Genomic DNA, 20509 nt, shown 5'->3' with positions numbered 1-20509 from the left:
TAGTTGTAACACATGCATATAAAGGCAGATTTCACACAATTAATTAAAATCCAGCTTACTTTCAATAGTAGCTATATTTCCTCAGTAATTGGCTCATTTCTTTTTTTATTCTACATAGCACAGTGTGTTTATGTATTTATTTGTTTATTGGATAAACACATTTGAATTTAATTGCATTATTATCCATTCATCCATTATTATACAATGCATTTATTTGCATTATTAGCAATAAAATAATTTTATTTCTATTAAAAGAGAATTATTTTCTATAAAAAAAAAAATTTATTAAAAAAGTTCTCAACGTTACACTCAAAATTAAAAAAAAATGTGTTAGTTTAGTCGGTGTCCAACAGTGTGTGGCTTAATTGTAACACCCCGTTACAACTAACCCCGCTGTGTCCTGTTTTCCTCAAAACTGGCTAGCAGTCACTGAGTGTGTTTACATCTTTTAAAATGGTTTAATCTTTTAGAAGACGATAATCACAACAATATAAGATTTTACATTCATACTTTCACAGATTTTTATAAAATGAAAAAATATCGAGTATAATAAAAAATACTTTTATGCTGCCAAAATGGTTTCTCCTGTGTTTCTCGTCCAAATTTCGCTGAACTTTTTCAATAACTGGCAGGAAGACATCTGCCGACACTGTGGTGAAAACCTCAGAAGCATACCATGGCTAACCCTGAGCAAATACCTTAAAACTCTGTGTTACATTTAACCCGCCGTTACTTTGTGCCCCGCGCTCCCCTATATTAAGTTGTTATTCATTGGAATGGTATATGATTGTTTGATATCAGTGTAAATACATGTAAATAATAAAGGTATGGAACTCATGCACTATAAATCAGACCAAATACATAAATAATACAACAACTTTTAAAACTACAAAAATAAAGCTGTTAGTTTGATAAGAATACATTTAAAACAAGACCTCTTGGTAACTACTCAGTTTTGCTATTTATTTTAATGCTGATTAATATAACACAAAAGTTACAAATTCTTCATGTTCACAGGAACGTTTTGGTTAACCTTTCTGGAAATTGTGTGATTGCAACAAAGGGTATTTTGTAAGATTTCATCATAGCAGTTTTGATGGTGCACCATTTGTTTCTCAATGCATGCAACCATTACATATGCAGAACTAAACACCCCTGTGCATTTCTTGCATGCAAACAAAACGAGAACACTATAAATAACATTTCAAATACAAAAAATATTAAGGATGTACTTTTCATATTGTTACCATGCCATTTTAAAGAGTTGTTTTAAATTTATCAAAACATGGCAAAATATTCTTATTAAATTGTTCTTACTAAATTCTGTGTAAATGCAAGTGATGTCAACAGTAGAGATTCAAATTTTGCTCACATAATCTAATGTGGAAGGACACACAATACAGTCCCATTTTCACACATCATGTAGATTTGAATAATATATTGTACACTCAACAAAAATGTAAACGCAAAACTTTTACTTGGACAAATGTGTGAATGCTCCGGTCACAACAGAAACCCTTGTTCCCTGAGGGGGCGCGGGAGGGGGGGGGGGGGGGGGGGGTAGTGGGATGACGGAAATGCTATAGTGGATTAATCCACTTACGGGGATTTCGTTCAGAAAGCCAATTGTCTGAAAGAGTATGTAAACGGGCCAATGAAATGCCAATGAGTTGGCAGCGTCAGCTTGCGCAGATGATGCTTGTTGTAATCAATTAAACAATATAAGTACAGTGAGAGCAAGGTCAGGCATCTTTTTTAGCTGAAGAGACTAATACTCACAGCTAAGGGACAGTCATTATGGCGATGCAATATATCATTTCCGTTCCCACCCTCGGGGAACGAAGGTTACTTTAGTAACCAGAGCGTTCCCCTTCGGATGGGGAACTTCAATGATATAGTGGATTAATCCACTTATGGGGAAAGGTCTGTAAAACGCCATAATGACTGTACCTTAGCTTCGCCCCCGATAAAAGGTTTGCCAGGCAAGGGTGAGCGCACCTGCATCATCAAGAGGCACGGTCCTCCAACATGTTCCCTGGCCCTTACTTATCCCACTTCAATGGAAGATTTACAGATTTAGATATATTTTTCGGGAGCTGCAAATCGTCTAGATCATTCTAGGAATTTAATCACGACAGTACGTTGGAAAACGTGCAGTCCCGATAGGGAGGACGCTGTGGAGGCCACCTGCTACCCAAGTGGGGAGATATGATGGCAGAATATATGGACTAGCCCTGAGAAGGGGGAGTATGCATATAATAAGATGGTCAGCGGAGAGGGAAGACACGGGACCGCCTGTGAGGGGGGACTGCACCGTGGCTGAATAAGCATATGGGATCGCCTTGTGGGGATCACGCATAGCAGGCACCTATACCCAAAACGCGGGCTGACCAGAGGGCAGACCTACAACGCAATGGGTCAGCAAGTGACTCCTCCGCTGAGTCAGGGCTAGGGGCATCGGATGAATCTCTGCAGGGCTCAACTTAGCGGGGAACTTTAATGACAGAGTGAATAAGCGCACCTATCTCCATGTTAGGGAGAATGACGCGGCAAGCGTGTTTCAACACCTTAACCGAGTTCTTTCCTCAATCACCGAGGATTACCTAATACCCTTGAGGAATCATGATGAGCGGAGATGACAGCCACGTAAACCTTGAGTGTGGAGGGCGACAGCCTGCTCTCCAGCTTCTCTTGGAGGAAAGAAAGCACAACGCTGATCTGGCAAGTTCGGGGGTCTTCTCTGCGAGAGACGCACCATTCAGTGAATAGACTCAACTTCAGGGCATAGGCGTGCCTCGTCGTGGGGGCTCTAGCCTGAGTGATGGTTTTAATCACCGTGGTCGGTAGGTTACCTAAGTCTTCCTCGTGTCTAAGGACCACACGTGGAGGTTCCAAAGATTGGGGCAAGGGTGCCAGATGGTGCCCTGTCCCTGAGAGAGTAGGTCCTCTCTCAAAGGGATCTGCCAGGGGAGGGCCTTCGCAAGGAGAGAGAGTTCTGACATCCAGGTCCGGTTGGGCCAGAGAGGCGCAACTAGCAAGACCTGCTCCTCGTCCTCCCTGACCTTGCACAGTAGCTGCGCGAACAGGCTCACTGGGGAAAACACATATTTGCGCATACCCTGAGGCCAGCTGTGGGCCAGTGCATCTGTGCCGAGAGAGCCCTCGGTCAAGGAAAAACAACTGGCAATGAGCGTTCTCGGGGGAAGCAAACGGATTGATCTGGGCTTCCCCGAATCGCGCCCATATCAGCTGAACAGACTGAACCCATCTCTGGGAAACACCCATACAGTCTCATTCACACACATACACTACAGATAATTTTTTTAGCTTACCCAATTCACCTGTACCACATGTCTTTTGGACTTGTGGGGGAAACTGGAGCACCCAGAAGAAACCCACACAAACCTGGAGAGAACATAAACTCCATACAGAAATGCCAACTGACACTCGAACCAGTGACTTTCTTGCTTTGAGGCAACAGCACTACCTACTGCGCAAGTGCTTTACTATTATACTATAGTTCAGAAACACTACATATTTTGCTATAAATTACTAGTATTATTTCTTGTTGGCTAAAAATGTAGTGATGTGCTTGGGGGAACTGACATTCGCATGCCAGTATGTCATATTTAAGAAAATGTTGCTGTGTTTCTCCTTTCCTTACTTCTCGATTTAATTCCTTTGTTCAGACTTTCTGGGGTTATGACATAACAATTTGTGGTAATTGAATTAATAGAAACATTAAAAGGGGAAGTATGAAATATTGGCAGAAACCTTGAAACTCTTTTTTTATTTGACCTACAGTTAAGGTCAGAAGTCAGAAAAATAAACCCCTGTTTATTTTTTCCCCAATTTCTGCTTAACGGAGTGAAGATATTTTCAACACATTTTCAAACACAATAGTTTTAATAACCCATTTCTAATAACTGATTTATTTTATCTTTGCCACGATGACAGTGTATAATATTTGACTAGATATTGTTCTAGCCTCTTCTATACAGCTTAAAGTGACAGTTAAAGGCTTAACTAGGTTAATTTGGTTAAATATGCAGGTTAGGATAATTAGGCAAGTTATTGATGGTTTGTTCTGTAGACTATCGGGAAAAAATATAGCTTAAAGGGGCTAATAATTTTGACCTTAAAAAGTTTTTAAAGAACTTACAAACTGCTTTTATTCTACCCAAAATAAAACAAACAAGACTTTCTCCAGAAGAAAAAATATTATCAGACACACTGAAAATTTTCTTGCTGTGTTAAACATCATTTGGGAAATATTTAAGAAAGAAAAAAAAATGCAGAGGGGGGCTAATAATTCTGACTTCAACTTTACTTGTGTGTGAATTTCATTTGCCCACAGCACGTCTCTTCATTTTAAGCCAACGCCCAATGGTCCAATCTTGTTCCTGTAGTTTTTATATTGGAATATTTGAATTATTATTATTATTGTTATTAAGAGCATTTTTTTTTCATTTTGAAAATGTATTGTTTCTAGATATCATATGAAAACAATTCAAGTGACTTTTCCTTAAAAAGTACTTGATGTTATTTGACGAATTTGTTGAGTGACTTCCTCTTGTTCACCTTGCTCTATAAATATGTGGCCCTGCTCTGTTTTCATGTCATTTGCTGTGTGAACCTGACAGGAACATCATGGAGTGTGCACCATGGCTTACTATATTCATGCTTACAATACTAAGTCCTCTCATAACCGGTAAGCCCACTTTTTTGTCTTTAACCATCACAATAGTTTATATGAGAAATAGAACAGAAATGTCTGTTTTTTCAGTCGAAGTGCTTATTCAAAAGAAATAACACACTTTAACATGCATTCAGTCTTTTATTTTACTATATACTTTTATTTAATAGCCTATATGTGGCCCTTATGTTGCATGGGTATATTTTTGGCAATAGCGGAAAATACACTGTATGTGTCAAAATGACAGATTTTGTATTTCAGCTATTAATATTAGGTAAAGGTCTTGTTCCAAGTAGATATTTTATAAATGTACAGTAAATATATCAAAACTCAATCTTTGAGTTTTAAAATGGATTGCGAAGAACTCAACTTGGACAGATTTTCTCTGTATTTTTCTTTCTTTTTTAAATCAGAATCCAGATATTAAACTGTATCTCAGTCAAATATTGTTCTAGCATAACAAACCATACATCAGCGTAAATAGATCATAATTTACTCTCAGATAATGCAGAAATCTCACTTTGCAACAGTGCACACTTATGACTGGTTTTGGGTCAAATTCTGTATTATTAGTCTGCAAAAAATAATTCTTGTTTGTGATGTTTGATGTTTAGAAACAATTGTTTTTATACCATCAGAAGCATAAAAAAATATTGTTTAATTGTTAATAATTGTATTTTTTAGCACAGCTGATTTAATATAACTTTAGTAACTTACAATAATTATATTTTAATTTAAAAGAGTATTCAGGGTCTTTACAAAGTTTTTATGCTTTGAAAAAACGCATGATTTTTAAAACTCAAATCTACGTCTAATATAGACCTACCTAGACTGCTCATTTACAAAATATATTTGACGTTTTTCTATATTTCCCCACATTTGGTCTGAAACAACCCAATATGTTTAAAATGTAGATATTTTTTAAATTTGTGCATCTTCAAGTGGAATGCACTTCATCAAATCAAGGTTATTTATTGGCATTGATGGTTCTAAACGATAATTTAAACCGTTCCATTTACAAAAGGTTCATAGTAGAAAATTTTATTAAAATTTTGCAGTGTTGGTAGAAACATTGCAACTCTTTCTTTAATTTGACCTACTGTACTTGCTTGTGAATGTAATTTCTCCACAGCACGACACTACATTTTTTAGCAACACCCAATGGCCTATCTCGCTCCTGTAGTTTTTAACGGAAAATTATTATTATTATTATTATTATTATTGTTGTTGTTTTTAAATGCATGTTTTTGTAATTTTGAAAACGTATATATAAATATATATTTTGACATTGTGTAAAGAAAAATCAAGTGAATTTTCTTTATAATGTATTTGACATTAGATTGTTTCCAGTCACAACATAAAATTGAGCGAATTTTGCATTTAAATTTTATTAAAAGGTTCTGCACAGGTTCTTTGGAAAAACAAAATTATTCTTTTTGCTGCTCCATTTAGAGTTTAAAGCTGCACACTTGCAACACCTTTACTATTTTACCCATTTGTCCTTCTATAGGTGCTCCATCCACTATTTCATGCCCCGTTAAAGATATCAGAATTAAAGGAGGCAGTTTTTCTATCTCAAAAGATGGGAGCTCCATAATATTCAACTGTCCAGAAAGCTATTACCCAACCGTAAGAACCCGTCGCTGCACCAAAGGAAGATGGAGCGAGCTGCCCAAAGGAAAACGCTTAGGATGCAAAAGTGAGCAATGTATTCTCACCCAAACATGATCTTAATCTTATTCAGAATTGAAAACACAACCGTATTTTCTGCTGCTCTCAAAACAACTGCTTTTATCTTAGAAATCACTTGTCCGGATCCTCGTGCAATTTTAAACGGAGAGGTGCATCCATATTCACCACAGTATTTTGTAAACAGTACAACCAGCTACTCGTGTCAATCTGGCTATGATTTCCGTGGCTCTGAGTCTCGTGTTTGCCAGGCCAATGGGAAATGGAGTGGAAGCACACCGATCTGTGGAAGAAACTGTAAGTTGGAAATTTCCCTAAAGAGAAATTACAAAAGTTCTGTGTTCACAAACCTCTGTTGTTCTTTTTAAACAGCGGATTACTGTCCTGACCCCGGAGTTCCTGCTGGTACTACAAGAACAGGCAACATGTTTCACATTGGTGATAAAGTCACATACCGCTGTGACAATAAATTGAGCTTGATAGGTTCCAAAGAGCGAATATGTCAGGACGATGGACAGTGGTCGGGAACAGAGCCAGAATGTTACGGTAAACACTCCTCTCTGTCTTAAAGGCACAATATGTTTTTATTCATTTAAGATTTATTCATTAAAATGTCCACAAAACACCAGATTACTGTTATGTATTATGGATTTATGTACTTACATTATTCCAAATGTTTTTGAAGAATATTTAAAATGCTTAATTACCAATTTTAACTAGTGACCGTGTCCTTTACGGTCCTGTGTTGCAATGCTATTTTCATTACACATCATTGATTTCTGGTTTGGTTTTATAAATGTAGTATGACAAAACAGAACAGCTTTTTCTCTATGTTGTTCCTGCATTGAGCTAGTCTGTAATCAGCAGTTGTTTCACCAGTCTTGTTTTGCTTCAATGACTTTCAGTCCTAAGTCGCCTTTCCACTGCACACGACAAACGACAAGCGACAAGCGACAGACTGGAAGTCATTCATTTCCAATGGAGAGTAGTCTTGGTGTTGCGTGGAGTTTCGATCGTCTCTGTATACGGAAATTTCGGATCCAATTTGAGCTGCAGATACATTGAAATATTTGAACTCCTGCCACATAGACCACATACAATCGGACGACCGGATGTGAAGTATTCCAGTGTTGCAGTTTTGGGTCAATGCATGCGAGATGAGAAATACTAGTTTTATTTTTGTTATTTTTTAAATCAGAAACAAGTCTGTTTAAATATCTGTCTATCTAAAATCTATCTATCTAAAAAGTCTATATTAAAAATACATGTCTATTCATAAATGAAAATTCTCTGCGACTGCCACAAGGAGGCATATTCCGACAGTTGTTTTCAAATGTTGTGTGCAGTGGAAAGGTGACTAGTTGACAAGAAAAATAGAAGTGTACTGCGCTTTTAATGTCGCAAGACAACCACTAAATCAGCTGCGTATTGTGCGAGAGCACTGCTGTTGATATTGTTATAATCGTAATATTTAACAATATTGGGATATTCAAGATATTCAAGTCATACAGCTCTGGACAACTTGAAACACGGACCACTAGTCTCTCCTCTATCTTTAAAAGTCTCTGTAGCTTTTGACAACACAAACACTGCTGTCACTTCAAAGGAAACCCCGCCTCTGCTTTCATTTGATTGGAGAATTAAAGATTTGCAGGTGGCGTAACGTGCTTTTTCTACTGAGAGTTGACTTTTGTAATGCAGGTGCACATCGCGCAATGGCAAAAATGTGATTGCGAACAGCCGGTTAAAAAAAGTTGCAGCAGGTGGTTAAAACGGGAGGCGTGAGGGCGCATACGCATCATGCAAAATGATCACGGTCATTAGTAAACCATTCAAAAAAGACCTTACTCTGTTTCAAATTATCAAGATTTAGCTCATCCATCAAGAGGACTTCTGCAGAGGTCTCATTGGATGTAATGAAGACCACAACTCCCATGATTCCACACTAAACACACTACGCTTTTGTTTGTCGTCAATACATGCCTTCTAGTCACAAAAATTACATACTGTGCCATTATTTGAACAAACCACACAAACTTGTTACACCTAATGAATTAAATTTCTTCAACTTAATTTATGACCATTTTCGGTGATAAATTAAGTTGAAAAGCTCATTCTTTGAATTATTTCATTTAAGTTTTTTTTTTTATATAAAATATCATAAAATTAATTCATAAAATTCTCAGTCTATGAAGTACACATTCAGCTTTGCTAATGTTGTTGTTGTTGTGTGCATACAGCTGATTTCACATACGACACCCCGGAGGAAGCCTCAGACGCTTTCAGCAGTTCTCTAATGTCAAACCTACAGCTTTCTCAACTGCATGAAGGAACAGGTAGTCTTGAGCAACTCTCGCAATCTTCTTCCTCTTTAAGATTTTTTTTTCTGTCACCGTCACTTTTTGTGTTGTATGAGACCCAAATCCTGTGTTTTCAGATCAGTACGGAAAGAAAATACAAGTGCATAAAGGGGGAAAACTGGATATGTACATAGCCTTGGATGTTTCTGACAGCATAGATGAAGAAGATTTCGAACGGGCAAAAGATGTCATTAAAACACTGATAGAAAAGGTGAATAGTGCACTGATTATTCATTTAGGCCATTTCAAAAGTATATGCTCTAAGGCAGGGGTGCCCAATCCTGTTCCTGGAGATCTACCCTTCTGCAGAGTTCACCTGCAACCTTTACGCACCTGTCTTTAATTACCAGTGCTCTTTTTCAGATCCTAGTTGGCTTATTTGTTTTGATCAGGGTTGGAGCTGAACTCTGCAGGAAGGTAGATCTCCAGGAACCGGATTGGGCACCCCTGCTCTAAGATTCATCATTATTATTGTTGCCAATGTGTGTGTGTCTGTTGTCTGTATGGCCAGCCATTTTAATAGTACCATAGTTCATAGTTACTGGTGATCATAATTTTTCAAAATATCAAATTTTCTGCTTAACTGAAAAAACAAAACAACAAATAAAACAGGTTTTTTTTTTGGGGGGGGGGGGTGTAAGTAAATTTCCATATTTGAGTAAACTATCCCTTTAATAAGCTGTTGAAAATGATTAGTTGACTATACATAAAAAGAGTGAGAAAATGCATTAACTTAAAATGATTAAGTAAATGAATGACATGCATAATAGTAAAAAATTATTAAGTCTGTTGTCTCTATGGCTAGCCACTTTAATATATTAAAATCTAAAAAACTAGTATTGCTCTGTCTCTGTATTGCTTAGTCTCTGTGTGCATGTGTGTGAGTGTGTTGGTTTTGGTGGTTTACAAGGGAAAAATGTTTATAATTACATTGGTACACTGTAAAACCCAAAAAGTTAAGGTAACTCAAACCATTTAGGTTAAAAAAACTAATCCTAATGAGTACTGTGAACTTAATCCATATGAGTAAACGAAGCAATCTGAGCAAAGTAAAACCCAATAAATGAAGAGAACTCAAGTTGAGTACTGTGAAACCCAACAAGTTAAGGCAACTCAAACCGTTTGAGGAAATCAATTGCTACAAACCAATTGAGTTAAAAAAACTAATCTATATGAGTACTGTGAACTTTACTGCATTTAAGTGGAAGTAATGAGGTACTGAATTAACTCATTACCTTCGACACTGAGTTCAAAACTCTTTTCAAATGAGTAGAATTAGCTTTCAGTCAATTTTGACTTAACTACACTTATTTCATTTGATAAAGTTGACTGTTGGAATTTACAGTGTATGACCTAGGTATTTCAATGTTGAGGTAGTTTATGAGGATGTGCCATGTTTCCCAGTAATCCAGGACTGTTAATGAAATCATATTTAATAGAGTCTTTTCATATTCAAAGGCAATATAATAAGTTGTTTTTAGAGTATAAAATACATTATGCCAAAGGAGAGTCCTCATAAACCACTAAAACAAGTATGCGGGTGTGTGTGTGTGGACTTGTTCAACTTACTTGCCATAGCATCTAAAAGGATAACTAAGTACTAGTATCATGAAAATACACAAATGTATATTTTACAGTTTAAAAGTTACAATGGGGCGACATGGTGGCTCAGTGGTTAGCACTGGGTCAATTGGCATTTCTGTGTGTTCTCCCCGCATGGATTTCCTCTGAGTGCACTGATCTCCCTCACAGTCCAAAGACATGCTGTATAGGTCAATTGAATAAACTATATTTGCTGTGGTGTATGTGTGTGAATGACTGATTAAGGGTGTTTCCCAGTACTGGGTTGCAGCCGGAAAGGCATCCGCTGTGTAAAACATTTGCTTGATGAGTTGGAGGTTCACTCCGCTGTGGTGACACCTGATGAATAAAGAGACTAAGCCAGGGGTGAGCAACCCTGTTCCTGGAGATCGACCTTCCTGCAGATTTCAGTTGTAACCCATATCAAACACACCTGCCTGTAATTATCAAGTGCTGTTCAGGTCCTAATTAAGTGGTTCAGGTGTGTTTGATCAGGGTTGGAGCTGAACTTTGCAGGAAGGTCGATCTCCAGGATCAGGGTTGAGCACCACTGGACTAAGCGGAAGGAAAATGAATAAATGAATGTTACAATGGCTTGCCATATATTAGAATGAGCGAAGACATTGTAACTTAAAAGCTATTCAACAGCCCTACTTTTTGGTCTTTATTAATTCTGTATGCTATACTGTACATAAACCTAATGAAATGACTGTGTAACCCCACAGATCAGTTATTATGAAGTCTCCCCAAACTATGAGATCCTGATCTTTGCCACAGACACTGACCGGATAATCTCCATGAGAGAGTTCAAAAACGGGCAAGGAAAAGACCTGTTACAAATCATACAAAAACTCCAGGATTACGCATATGACAGTAGGTACATTGTGTCGATAGGCACTAAGATGTGATTTAAAGATTAGTGTTGTGCCAAAAAAGGAAATGCTTTTGTTCAGTTCTGAGTTATTAATATGTCATTTTTTTGGTGACACACAGAAAAAGGTCAACGATCAGGAACTAATATCGCCCAGGCCTACAACAAAATTTACGAGAGTATGACAATAGAACAATTGACAAATAAGGAGGATTTCAAGGAGACTCAGCATATCGTCATCATGTTTACTGATGGTATCGGTTATATATACATATTAATTATATAATATTATATAATTTTATATATTAAGTATGTAATTATATACTTAGTACTGCGTCTTTTGAAGTGTGTTTTATTCATTATGTTTAAGAGTTAGTTCACCCAAAAGGAAAATGATGTTTTTAATTACTCACCCTCATATCATTCCAACCCCCTGAGACCTCTTCATAACACAAATAAAGATATTTTAGATGAAATCCAAGAGCTCTCTCATCCTGCATAGATAGAAACAGTCGCAAGATTTTTAAAATCCAGAAAAGAAACCAAAACATTCCCAAAACATATTATCAAACAAATCTCCAAGAATAATATTAGAATTAGCAGTGCAATGTAGTAATTGCGCACCCTGATCTGATGTGGAAGACATGGCGAACAAAGTTGTTTTTACAGGTTTTTGCAAAGACTGTAAAAAATATAGACGTAGTATACGTGATGTCACCTAAAGTTTTCTGAAGAGTGCTAATTAAGCTACAAGTGGGAGTGGCCAATCGCCATTTTGTTTGCGCGTCATCTCCCTGACCGCAGGTAACCAGAAATGAGCAAAGAGGTGGGGCATGAGTGGAGCTACAGACGCCTGCTAGCATTTTGCTTAGATGAGTTTTTCTTTGGGAGAAACACTTAACACTTCAATACCTGCGATTAATAATAAAGGGTAATATTAGCTATATGCACCAAAACCATCTTTTGTACCAGGCTGTAAACATGTTTTTATCAGCTGTAAAACTGCCCAATTTAGCATTGCAATCAGTGGACACCTGGAGTTTCTGGAGTCGATGAATTGCAGTTTCAGTTACTTGCATATTGGCTTCATGAGGGAGAGCGGGATGTTGCTGCTTGGTTTTTTTGGTGCACAAAAGTGTTCTTGGAGCTTTGTATGGTTAAAGTTGAACCACTGGAGAATTTTCAGACAATGTTTTTGGTTCGTTTTCTGGACTTAATATTGGGCCCCTTGCTGTCTTTATGGAGGATTTTTAGAGCTTTTGGATTTCTTTTATTGTAAATAAATTTGTGTTCCGAAGATGAACAAAAGTCTCACGGGCTTAGAACGAAGGGTAAGTAATTAATAACTGAGTTCTTTGTCATTTTTGGGTGAATTAAAGATTTAGGAAAACACATTTGACCACAAATCAGAAAATGTATCTATGTAAACTGTAATTTCCGACTCATTTTGTTCTTCAGGTCAAGCCAACATGGGTGGTAGTCCAAAACCATTGGTGGACAAGATCAAAAGTTTTGTTAGACAACATTCAGTTGAGGAAAAACTTGGTGAGGAAGAACATGAATGATTGAGATTAATTTATAAATCGATTACTAAAAGCAGACCTTCAAAAACAGCTCCTGTTTGTTGATGCTATTTGTTTTCTGCAGAACTCTATGTGTTTGGGTTAGGGAATGATGTGCATGCTGAGGACATTAAGGATTTAAAGACTGACAGGGGAAATGAGAGGTTTTTCTTCAAGCTTAAGTCCTTGGATGACTTGAAGAAAACATTTGACAACATGATTGGTACTTTATCTTTCATTTTAAAAGAAGTACTTGATTCATACTGGATCGAAATATACTAAAATAATCTACCGTGGTCAGAATATCCAACAGTGACCTGTTTTTCTTGGATATCATTGAACAGATGAGGGCAACAGTGTAGAGTTATGTGGACTTTACAAAGATTACGATGATGAGTCTGAAAGCCATAAACGTCGTCAATACCCCTGGCTAGCAAAGATTTCCGTGACTGTGAGTATCCACGTAATGTATTATATTAGCTCATTTCTTATTGAAAGGGTCACGATGAGGAGATGGAGTTTAGTAAACACAAAATTCTCAACATTCAAACAATTATTTCACTTTGACAGTGTTAAGAGCATCACAGCTTTCCAGAAATGCACACTACAGAACACTACATATTACGACAAGCTGTTTGGCATTTATATCTATATAAACATCTTCATGCTACCTATTTATTTGATCCAGACATATTTATTCCAATAAGTATAAGCATTTATCTATTTGCTACTAGAGCATATAGTTTAGATACTACTACATTTATAAAAGATACTAGTTGTTATTCATGAGATAGTGGTGCTCATTCATATAGTACAGATATAAAAAGATAGTTCACCCATGATTGATAATGCACTCTTGATTTATTCACCTTCAAATTGTCCCAGAGCTTAATGAGCTTCTTTTGTATTGTTGACAGAAAATCAGATAGTTTGAAGAATGTTGGAAACTGTTAGTCATTGTAGTCATCCATAATTAAACAATTTTAAGAATTTCCAATTTTATGGAAGTCCATAGTGACCGGTGATTACCATTTTTCTAAATATCTTCTTTTCTGATTAAATGAAACAAAAAAACTCCAAAAGACCTAAATCAGGTTTTGAGGAAGTGCATAAATTTTCATGTTGGAGTGAACTATTCTTTTTATAAGCTGTTTAAAATGATTAGTTGACTATACTTAAAAGCAGTGAGTAAACCTGTTAACTTAAATTTATTAAGTAAATTAACTATATGCATAATGATTAAAAATAAGTCAACTTAATAGACATTACAAATTTCCTTTTTTAAATAAAGTAACTAATTGTACAGTATACCTACCAATTGTAAACAGGTAGAATATAAACTACACTGTAAAACTCAATAAGTTAAGGTAACTCAAACCATTTGAGGAAACCGATTGCAACAAACCATTTAAGTTCAAAAACTAATCCTAATGAGTACTGTGAACTTAATCCATTTGAGTAAATGAAGCAATTTGAGCAAAATAAAACCCAATAAATGAAGAGAACTCAAACTTACTGAGTACTGTAAAACCCATTAAGTTAAGACAACTCAAACCATTTAAGGAAACCGATTGCTACAAACTATTTGAGTTCAAAAACTAATCTATATGAGGACTGTGAACTTACTCCATTTAAGTTGAAGTAATGAGGTATTCAGTTACTTAAATTACTTATTTAATAACTTTCAGAAAATATTGAGTTAACTACACTCATTTCATTTAATAAAGTTGACTGTTGGGCTTTACTGTGTATGTAATAACATATAAATTACACTATAGTGGGCTCTATTTTAACGGTCTAGGCGCAAAGTCTGAAGAGCAGTGCGCAAAAGCATTAAGGGCGTGTCCGAATCCACTTTTGCTATTTTAAGGTTGGGAAAATACGCTCTGCACTGCGGCCCATGGTCTAACAGGGTTGAGCTTATTCTCTTAATGACTTATAGGTGTGTTTTGGGAATAAACCAGAGTCTCATCTCCCATTCCCTTTAAGTCAGTTGTGTTGCTCCATTGGTATTTACATGGCGAACTTTGTAAGTGGAAAAACTGAACACTTCAAAACAGTTAAGAACACAGTTAAACAGAGCATCTGCAGTGCAAGGACAGCCTCCTCCATTTGGCCTTTACTTTCACTTTCTCTCTTTCGTGGATAAGGAAACAGTGTTGTACATTCCACTGAAAACATGCATAAGCCTACATAATTAATTTCGTTTGTTTAGCGCAAAGATTTGTTTCAGAACTATTTCTAAATTCAGTTCTAATTTCCAGCAAACGAATAAATGAACAATAATAACAAAGTGTGGTCAAAAAGTTATATCCAAAATCACACCCTATGCCCCATATGGTAAAATTAATAACTTTATTTAACCCAAACTGTTTGAGGAAACTGATTGCTGCAAACCATTTAAGTTTTGAAACAAAATGTTTAATGTTTAAGTATATATAGAGTCATAAACATATATATGTTTTGTGTTAATATCATCAAACATATATAGTATAAGTAACTTAAACATTTTAAGTTCAGTTATTAAATCGGTATAGTTCGGTAAAATCTGTATGAAATCGGAGTTCAGTTCAGAACAAATTAAGTCCAAACTACTATATAGCTATACTCAAATGGCTTGATATTAGTTAACACAAAACATATAATTAATTCATTCATAACTCATTAGGTTTGGGTTCTGCTTAATCAGTTTATGCGTCACTATAACTCTTTTTCATTACGACAAAGCAACTTTTTAAAAAATTTAAAAAGTGAAACTAACTTCTTTCATTTAGTGATTTTCACTGTTAGGTTTTATAGTGCATATAAAATTCTAGTGTTTCAGGGTAGAAAACAAAAACTAGTCCTGAATGATGAATTCACACTCATTTGTATTTTGATAGGTCAGGACAAATGTTAATAAATTAATTAATGGTGTAGTGCTGCTCTAGCTCTTTAAACAGTTTATGCTAATTTATCTAACCTTTTGAATGACAAAGCCCATTCTCTGATGCTTTTGCAGCGCAGCAATGGAAAAAGTTCAAAATGCATGGGGTCCTTTGTCACCTCGAGCTTTATCTTAACAGCAGCTCACTGCTTCAGGGTTGATGACTCACCTGCTAGCATAACTATTGAGCTGGAATCAGAAAATCAAGGTAATGTACAGTTTCAGCCATATCATCTGCATGAGCATTTTAGTTCATAAATCATCTCAGCAGTTGTTTTTTTTCTAGGAATTAAAGTAAAACACATCCATTCTCATCCTGACTATAACGTCAAGAAAAAATTGAACTTGGGGATACCTGAATACTATGAATTTGATGTAGCTCTTCTTCAGTTGGAGAAACCTGTAAAGATGAGTCCAAATCTTCGGTACGAAATGCAGCTCATCAACATGACATGCACTGTTTTATGGAAATAAAAATACAGTTGTGTAATCAATTTGCCGTATACTGCCTTTATTTGTACAGGCCAATCTGCATCCCCTGCACCAAGGAAACCAATGGAGCTCTGAGACTTTCAGATCGAGAAGGAACATGCAAAAAACATAGTGAGTTAAAGAATATTTGTATAGTTATATTATTTATATATATTATTTATTGTATATATATATATATATATATATATATATATATATATATATATATATAAATACAAAACATAGTAGCTTAAACTTCAACTAAAAGGTAAAACAAATATTATAACAATTAGAGCTGTTAATATACTTGTAATGTGAAGTGGACGCTGACAAGGGAGGTGCGGATCCAAATGCAGGTTTATTAGAAAGGTCAGGCAAGCAATGGTCACAATCCGGAGTAAACAGGCTGGCCTGCTGGTGACTGTGACAATACTATTAATAATCAAATAAATTAATAATAGTATTTCTTTTATCACTCATGTTAGTTGTGTCTCAATTCTAAAAATAACACATAAAATAAGACACGCATAAAATACAACATATTCTATTTAGATTTATTTATTTTGCAGAGGAATTACTGATGACTGGAGATACTGTAAAAGCTGCTTTCATGTCCGAAGTCAGAACAAAGACTGAGCAAAAGGATATCACAATCAAGCAGGGAAAACTGGTAATGATATGTTGTATTATGTTATTGATTCTCTTTATACTGTAGTTTTTTGGTTATTTTACATTTTACAGGTCAAAAGTGAATAAAAAAAGAGTAATGGACTTGCCGTATTAGCAAAACGCTTCATTAAATATGTATATTTACTCAGCTCAGTTATGAATTTCTAAAAAAACGATTGTTCTGCAGCGGCAAGCTTGTGTTGAAGATGCCAAGAAAGCAGCAGGAATGACTGCAGAAAATGCTGCAGATATTGTTACAGATAATTTTCTGTGCAGCGGTGGTATTGACCCTACAACAGATGAAATTGCCTGCAAAGGTACGTTTGATTTTTGGATAATATTTAGCTCTAATCTACCAATTCTAGTGATGCTACCAGTTTTAGAACATTTTAGTAACCTTGTAAGGTTAGTTATAAGGGATAGTTCACACAAAAATGAAAATTTTCTCACCATTTACTCACAATTCAATTCAATTCAATTCACCTTTATTTGTATAGCGCTTATACAATGTAGATTGTGTCAAAGCAGCTTCACATAAAAGGTCACAGTAAATAGGAACAGTGTAGTTCAGTTTGTAGTGTTTAAGTTCAGTTCAGTTTAGCTCAGTTCAGTGTGGTTTAATAATCACTACTGAGAGTCCAAATACTGAAGAGCAAATCCAACGATGCGCAGCTCTACAGATCCCGAAACATGCAAGCCAGTGGCGACAGCGGAGAGGGAAAAAAAAACTTCACTAAAGGCGGAAGTGAAGAAAAAAAACCTTGAGAGAAACCAGGCTCAGTTGGGCACGACCATTTTAATTTCTCCGCTGGCCAAACGTTTGTGCAGAGCTGTAGTCTCAGTGGCGGATTAAATTAAGTGGTTCCAAATGTTTATGAATTTCTTTCTTCTGCTGAACACAAAACAAGATATTCTGAAGAATGTTGGGGGGAAAACATTCAGTGACATCAATAGTAACAAAAAAGCCAAATGCTGTATAGTAATAATATGGAAATCAATGGCTGTTTTTTCTAACATTCTTCAGTGTATCTTCCTTTATATTCAACAGAAGAAAGTCTAACTATCCATTTAATAAATTGAAATTGAATTAGATACAAGTTAATAATGCTGTTCATGTCAACAACAAAAAAAACAGGAGACTCTGGAGGGGCCACGTTTGTAGTCCCCGGTGGTCGAGTGGTCCAGGTGAGATTTTGAATAATTTTTTATGTTTGTTGATTCCTGTTTAATTCAGATCATTTCAAATCTACTGCATAACTCACCAAAAGACCACAAGAGTTATTCATGTCTAACCCGACAGATGCTTATTTTAATGTTTGTGTAATCTTGGACAGGTTGGTATTGTTAGCTGGGGAGTGAAGGATCTGTGTAAGCGCAGCCCGAAGCCGAGGTCTGAGTCTTACACCAGAGATTACCATACAAATCTGTTCAGTGCTAAAATTCTCTCATTCCTGAAAAAATACCTGGCGGATGAAAAACTGGGAACCCCTCTTACGTTCATGTGAAGATCATGTTTAACAGTAGTTTGTTTGCTTGCTAACAAATGCATGTGTCTAAGTTAAACGATCATTTCTATGATATTTTCCTGTGTTGTGCCTCATTGAAAGCATTGTGGAATAATAAAAAAGCAGTAATATATTAATTTAGCTTGTATTTATTGTCATTTTGAATGTTAATTCAAAAACGTAGTATTTCAGTTTATAATAAAAAGGATTTATCTGTATATTTTTTATGTTCTTGTGCTCTTGTAAGCTTAACACAAAAAATAATAGCAATAAAAAAAATCTAAATAACTTCCTCTCCTAGTTGTGCTTAGTATGAATGAAATCAGAATTACTAATGTCTTTATTGGCTGTTTGAAATTTGACCATTTGCTTCTGCTCTGCAATGGCAATCATTTACTGTAATAAATGCTGGCTTCCACAGCGTAAATGCAGAAGGAGTTTTAATTTTTTAGTAACCTGGTTAAAACGATTCAGGTGAATTGTATGTCGTTACAAAATCCACATGTTTAATGTCTGTTGATCTACACTGCCTGATTGATATCTGATATAAAGTGGGTCTCAGACTGTACAAGAAGCACTGCATTAAATCCCATTTTTATGCAACATGTCTTTAAAATATGACAATGTATTTTACTCTAGTATTTTCAATGGATTTTCAGCGCTAGCCTGCTGATCCTGACAGTGCGTGTGTGTAAATGGCTTTTCATCTCATTTTACACTTGACCAACTAAATGACGTCTATTCAACTGATAGTATTTTAATAACGTTACAACATTGATTCAGTAAAATGAACTGTATAAAACTGAAAAAAGTCACATTAACTGTACATCGTAAGTTTATTGGTAGGGGAAAAACCCTAGCTCTGCATATACCCCATCGATTTGTGTTGGGGCAACATGCAAGAATTAAGTTAACTTGTTGCTTTTTACAAATTTAAGTGGATTTAGGTGAATTTAAGCAAACATCGATAATTGGGTGTTATCTGATGGTGTCAGTTTGATGGAACTGAATTCCCTGTTAAGTGATAAAAGTCAAGACAATGCTTTTTAAATGTTATTGCTTAACAGGATATTGATTTTTGATATCAAGAATTAAATGGTTGTCATCAACAATCAGCATTTTTTATACCAAGAATTGTACTTCTGCAAATGATGACATCTTTGTTGATAGCAAGAATAGGCTATATGAACACAGACTTTTAATTTTCAGCCAGCCAGCCCCATGACTTCTGGTGAACTGTCTTTCCATTATAAAATTGCCACGTTTTAGGTCTGACTTCTTTAAAAATCAGTGATCTTCACTGCCTGATAGATAGATAGATAGATAGATAGATAGATAGATAGATAGATAGATAGATAGATAGATAGATAGATAGATAGATAGATAGATAGATAGATAGATAGATAGATAGATAGATAGATAGATAGATAGATAGATATTAGAATATTATTAAAGTTATATTATACAAGATAGATAGACAGACGGACGGACGGACGGACGGTCGGACGGACGGACGGACGGACAGACAGACAGACAGACAGACAGACAGACAGACAGACAGATAGATAGATAGATAGATAGATAGATAGATAGATAGATAGATAGACTTATTGACAGACAGACAGACGGACAGACGGACAGACAGACAGACAGACAGACAGACAGACAGACAGACAGACGGATAGATAGATAGATAGATAGATAGATAGATAGATAGATAGATAGATAGATAGATAGATAGATAGATAGATAGACTTGATGACAGACAGACGGACAGACGGACAGACAGACAGACAGACAGACAGACAGACAGACAGACAGACAGACAGACAGACAGACAGACAGACAGACAGATAGATAGATAGATAGATAAGAAGTGGGTCTCAGACCGGACAAGAAGCCCTGTATTAAATTCAATTTTGCCCCGCCATGTCTTTAAAATATGACAGATTATTTGACCCCAGTATTTTCAATAGTGTTTCTGCGCTTGCCTGCTGATCATGATGGTGCTAGCATTTACATGGTCTTTCATCTATTTTTACAACTAAATGAATGCTTTAGTCTATTTAACTGAGTGTATTTGAATTACATTACAACATCAATGCTGTAAAAGGAACCGTATGAAACTGAAAATAGTCACATTCAGCTTTCCCCAGAAGTTTATCATTGACTGGAAAAC

General features: G+C 35.9%; 1 protein-coding gene across 1 annotated transcript; it reads left to right on the top strand.

Annotated features, from left to right (window-relative positions):
- The first annotated feature begins 4485 nt into the window (after window positions 1-4485).
- Window positions 4486-18550, top strand: cfbl (complement factor b, like). The gene is made up of 18 exons (XM_056446980.1): window positions 4486-4711; window positions 6207-6395; window positions 6497-6682; window positions 6758-6931; window positions 8626-8721; window positions 8823-8956; window positions 11052-11199; window positions 11320-11451; window positions 12656-12742; window positions 12845-12982; window positions 13104-13210; window positions 15761-15893; window positions 15972-16110; window positions 16209-16288; window positions 16726-16826; window positions 17013-17142; window positions 17961-18010; window positions 18160-18550. Exons 1-18 carry the CDS (start codon window positions 4651-4653, stop codon window positions 18328-18330), a joined length of 2256 nt encoding a protein of 751 aa, XP_056302955.1. The 5' UTR covers window positions 4486-4650; the 3' UTR covers window positions 18331-18550.
- The last annotated feature ends 1959 nt before the right edge of the window (window positions 18551-20509 follow it).

The sequence above is a fragment of the Danio aesculapii genome, chromosome 21 (assembly GCF_903798145.1).
Source record: "Danio aesculapii chromosome 21, fDanAes4.1, whole genome shotgun sequence".
In the NCBI taxonomy this organism is placed as follows: domain Eukaryota; kingdom Metazoa; phylum Chordata; class Actinopteri; order Cypriniformes; family Danionidae; genus Danio; species Danio aesculapii.
This window is presented reverse-complemented; position numbering and strand designations above follow the sequence as displayed.